The sequence below is a fragment of the Trachymyrmex septentrionalis genome, unplaced genomic scaffold (assembly GCF_001594115.1).
Source record: "Trachymyrmex septentrionalis isolate Tsep2-gDNA-1 unplaced genomic scaffold, Tsep1.0 scaffold17, whole genome shotgun sequence".
NCBI classification, from domain to species: domain Eukaryota; kingdom Metazoa; phylum Arthropoda; class Insecta; order Hymenoptera; family Formicidae; genus Trachymyrmex; species Trachymyrmex septentrionalis.
Genome location: NW_017304864.1, coordinates 820,080 through 825,072, shown reverse-complemented (window position 1 = coordinate 825,072; position 4,993 = coordinate 820,080). Strand labels below are relative to the sequence as shown.

Genomic DNA, 4,993 nt, shown 5'->3' with positions numbered 1-4,993 from the left:
ATTTTATAATATTATGTGTGATAAGTTAAACAGAAATTTGAAACATGAAATGTTTGCAAATACATTGAAATACATTAAAACGAGAATTAAATACAAATTTAATTTTATTTAAGAAAGATCTATTTGAAACTTTAATTCTGTCATTATGAAATTGCAGACTGTTTGCAAAACAGATTCATGATAACTCTTTAGAAGTACGGTGTTGATGATGATGTAAATAACATCATGCTTAGGTGAATAGTATGAAAACCTCTCGGTCAAGTAGCGTTTATATATACATATATCATGGAAATTGGAGGTCGTAAAAAAATGAGAGGAATTTAAATTGACACTCTTGCATCTCTTCAATAGCAAAGATATTCCGCTTATAAAACTCTTAACGCTCCACAATTATAAATCGTACTTAAAGCGACGTGTCAGCTTAATGTTAAAAAAAATACATCTTTCAAATTCTACTTCAAAATTCTACTTTATATCGCGTTTCATTAATTCTTTTTAATGATATATTATTTCATAATTTGAGTCGATAATTCTTGAAAAATAATTGTTTATGTAACTATGAAAAATTGACGTATAAAATAAAATCCTTGCAAGATTTCTATATCTTTCTATCATGTAACTTATTATAATGCAAAAATATGATTCCTTAATTCATTAATTACGCATCATTATTTTTTATTTTCTCACCAAATAATCTCGTATAACGGAGGAACATCGTCATTCAATACAATGATCGTAAATTCTGCATTAATCATCACATTAACCCATCCGGCGTTGCAACGCATGTAATAACTAATTAATTCGTTGGAATAATTTAAATTACGACCTATCTGTCAGTTGAAAATTTGACGACGTCAGCTATTTCATCGGATATAATTAAATTGGAGCATATGACGGCTAAAATAAAGCGTACATAAAGCCGAACTCAGAATATATATTGTATTTTACAAAGATTTTTCAGACCTGCCACAACCGAATCGAACAACCGGATGATTCTGTTAATAAAGCCTGCTAATAAAGCTAGAAATGAAATGCTTTTCACGCTTCGTATTGCACGTAATTTTTGTCCGTTATCTCAATGCATATTTGCCCACGTGCGTACGAAACAAATATTTGAAGTAAATATCGCTAGCTATGACGTTGCACGTTCCGGCAATTTTGCTATTCTTTTCATGCTGAATTAATGCGAAAACCGCCGCGTCGCGTCATGTTTAATTCGGGAGAATACGTTGCTTGTTCTAATATTCATGAAAAACAAATTTGTTAAAAACAAAGAACGTTTCCATCAATATAATCAATGTAAGAGAAAGAGAGAGAGAAAGAGAGATTTCCCTAATTATCAAATTTAACGAAGTTAGTTAATTAGAGAAAATGGTATTAAACAGAAAATATCTTGCATCTCTTCGTGCTGAATTCTAAAAAATGATTTATCTTTTTTAACGAAGATAACATATCACTATTAGATAAAGATATTCCTTTGCCTTTAAGGTTGGTAATTCCATACATCTCGAACAGCTTCCGTTCCTATGAATCGATCAAGCGATTTTACTTTCATGATAAATCACCATCGAACGATCAATGGAAGGATTAAGTAATTCGAAACGTCATAAATATATAGCTGGTACGTAATGGCAGACGAGTCTTAAGGATCCATTAATAAAAGCAGGAGAAGAGATAGCCGCTTTCGTACACGGCGATTAATCAGCCTGAAGACGCTCGTGCCGGGCTTTATGGACCCGGTTAAACATAGCCGCTGAGATAACGCGAGAAGTTAAAAAGGCAACGCATTTTTAGCATTTTATTCATCGTCACTTGAAGCTCTCCCATTCCTTCTTTTTATTTTCGCGCGCGCCTCGACTCGGAATCACTTGCGAGTCTCTGCTTTGATACAGTATTTCCGGATACACTCGCCGAGCTACGGCGATTCAATAATTTAGCAGGAAAATTAGGGAGTACGTAATTAGAGTTACGAGCGAATTTTCGCAGTCGCAGGAAGGGGGATAAATATTCGACTGTCCGTGCGCCAAGGCGAAGCAAATGAAAACTTACCGCTCGAAAATCCTTAATCTGCGAGAAACGTTTCGCGATATGACGTTGCCCTGCTCATAATAGGCTTAGTTATTTATCTGTAAAAAAAAAAGGTAACCCGAGATAAAATGGGGTATTAAAATGTTTTACAGCGTGGCGCCGGTATATTTTAAGACTCGTACGTTTAATGAGACATTAACCGGTTGAGGAGATTTTTAAGATCGATTTGAACGTTACACAGCATAATGCGTTGATAGGGCTGATTATTTTCGTCACGAGAGGGAGAAGATAATCTTCTCAAAATGGTAACCGCTATAAGTAATATAAGAGTAATACAAAAATAGAACTAACTATGTATTAATCATTATATCCGATGCATGTATACTACCACTTGCGATCGAAGTAAATTTCGACAGTAGATTCTCGACGCTCCAAGACAACTTTCTTAAGGAATTCTGTGTTAATCGTGATGACATCCCTTTGCAGAAATGTAATTTAATACTGAAAATTACTTGTTTTGAGTATTAAACACAACAGCGTTTCTAATACTCAAAATAAATAATTAATCATCAACTTGCAGTATTAAATTTCTGAAAGGGACAAAGACGATCGCGTCGAAAATAAAAGTCGAGAGATGAACTACATCCGAACCCAATCCGATTGTAGTGCGTAGTTTTAATCGCAGCTTAAACGTTCTCACGATATGCATCCTGTACTTCTAACGTTTAAGTGTTATTAGATTCGCCGATAACAAACTTTAGAGAATTACAGAAGGCTTTTGTGTGCATTTTCGGTAAAATTGCATTTTCGATAGTTGCATGATAATGTAAGTGTTCTCTCCGTCAATTTCTCTGCGTAACACACCATTGCCTCTTCCTTTTCGTACACGCCTATACTCCGCGCGCAAGTAAGTACATTCTATTCTCAATTTTCTTATTTTCGCTTATCTAACACCAGAAAACTAACGTACGTAAGTTACCTTCACTGTTCTGGCGAAATGAGAACTGCTGACTTCAGCGTAACTTCAGCAGGTGAACTGGGTTACGCGTATTGATGTAGCCTGTAGAAATTCTGGAGATGTTAACCCCGTTAGATGAGTGAAACCTCAAACCTAAATCTCACGAAATAAAAAACTGAGAGATATCTAAAGAACGTTTCAAAAAAAAATTAGAACGTTCTTGAGATATCTTTACAACACATCCTATAGACATTTTTCTATTACCTGTCAAAACTACATAAAAATGCGAAAAACCTGTAAAGCAAATGTCACACTACGCATTGGAGGGTAAGAATTGCGAATTATAGATCAGAATTCGACCAGTCAGATAATTTTAACTTTAACCTGTTTCGTTCTGATTGACTGAATTCTAATCTTCAATTCAAATATCAATCTCCAATGCGTAGTGTAATACGGGCTTAAGGGAACATCTGAAGAATATCTCGTAGACATCTTCGTGTAGATATTTTTGTTACTAGTACATGCTATTCTTATGTATGTGTGCTTTTATCTTTTAGCTGTGTTATCTGTCCCGATTATTGTATTACCGATTAATAATACGCTTGTTTCGCTTGTCTATTATTTCTTTCTCAACTTTCGCCTCGAGTGTGAGTCGATTCCGCGACAGGTCCATTCGGATGGCACTGAATCGTCGTATGTTGTGACTGCGAGTGTGTCATTATTGAGTGTATGTTTGCACTCGCGTGGAGAGGCTCGAATTCTCGTCGCGTCTGAAGAATGTTCTGTGTATATTACTTACTGTATTTTACTCGCTATAGTATAGAAAAATCGGTGAAGGCATTCCAGTGAAAGCTCCGACAGGAGACAAAAATAAAAAGAATTAAAGGACCCGATGTGAGATTGCAGAGAGTAGAAAAGCAGCAGTAACTGTGCAAAATGCAAGGCTTAAATGAATTAAAAGCGGACTCTTGTGTTCGATAAATATAATATCAAGAAATCCGTAAAAATTATATCTAAAGAATGGCATTATTCTTTGGAAAGCGCGCTTAGCGTTAAAATATTTCAGACGCAGACGTTCTCACGATGTCTGAATTTTTGAGTCTCTTCACGCGCACCGGAAACGCGCGAGCACTCGTATAAACGAATGAAAGATTATTAAATATGTATGTCGAGCAAAAATGGAACCAGAGATAGCAAGTAAGAAGGTTCACAAGACGGGGACGATTACGATCTGAGCTGAGTTAAAAGAGATCCAGGAGAATAATCTTTCATTTTCAACGAGAGAGCTGCTAACAGCGTCTCGTTATTTCCGTGACTAATCGCCTTCTTTCTGTATTCTTTCTTCGGGGGATTTTCGGGAACACCTCGATTCAGGATCATACTTCAATTGCATCATGTTCATGGTGGCGAGCAGCGTCGTGCTGACCGTTCTGGTGCTCAACTATCATCACAGATCGCCCGACAGATACGTGATGCCAAATTGGGTAAGAAAACATAATAAAATTGAACTGACTGTATCACAGATATAGTTAACTCTAATTAGTGATGGCATTTAAGTCTAATTAATGATGAATAACAATATTAAATATAAATGCGATAAATGTAGCGTGTGATATTAATGATGCAATGTTGAAATAAACAACGGTAATTTGTCACCAAAGTAATTTTGAATGGCAAATAATTCAAATAATTCTAATAATTAAATAAACATTAATAAACGTTGATGAATATAATCATTATAGTCGCATAGTTATTTATGTTTCTCTTTATAATTTTGTGCATTTTCTGTTCGTTGAAGTGTGTTCATCATTCGCATAATTAGCGTAGTAGAGCAGATTATGTATCATACAATAACTAGAAAAAAAATTAATTCAACTTATGTTGCAGCAGGAGCTTTTTGATTTGTTCTGAAAGGACGCTTTGATCGATCGTATAGTTAAATATTTCATTCGAATAAAGCTTAATTATTTTAGGCATATACATATAATAGAAATAACTAAACAGAAA

General features: G+C 35.0%; 1 protein-coding gene across 2 annotated transcripts in view; it reads left to right on the top strand.

The window, feature by feature from the left end:
* LOC108746404 (neuronal acetylcholine receptor subunit alpha-7) overlaps positions 1-4,993 on the top strand; it is a 255,845-nt gene that overhangs the window by 243,317 nt on the left and 7,535 nt on the right. For both annotated transcript variants that reach the window (XM_018483143.1, XM_018483144.1), the window contains one exon: positions 4,361-4,470. In XM_018483143.1, coding sequence (XP_018338645.1) covers positions 4,361-4,470 — 110 coding nt within the window. The remainder of the gene's footprint in view (positions 1-4,360; positions 4,471-4,993) is intronic.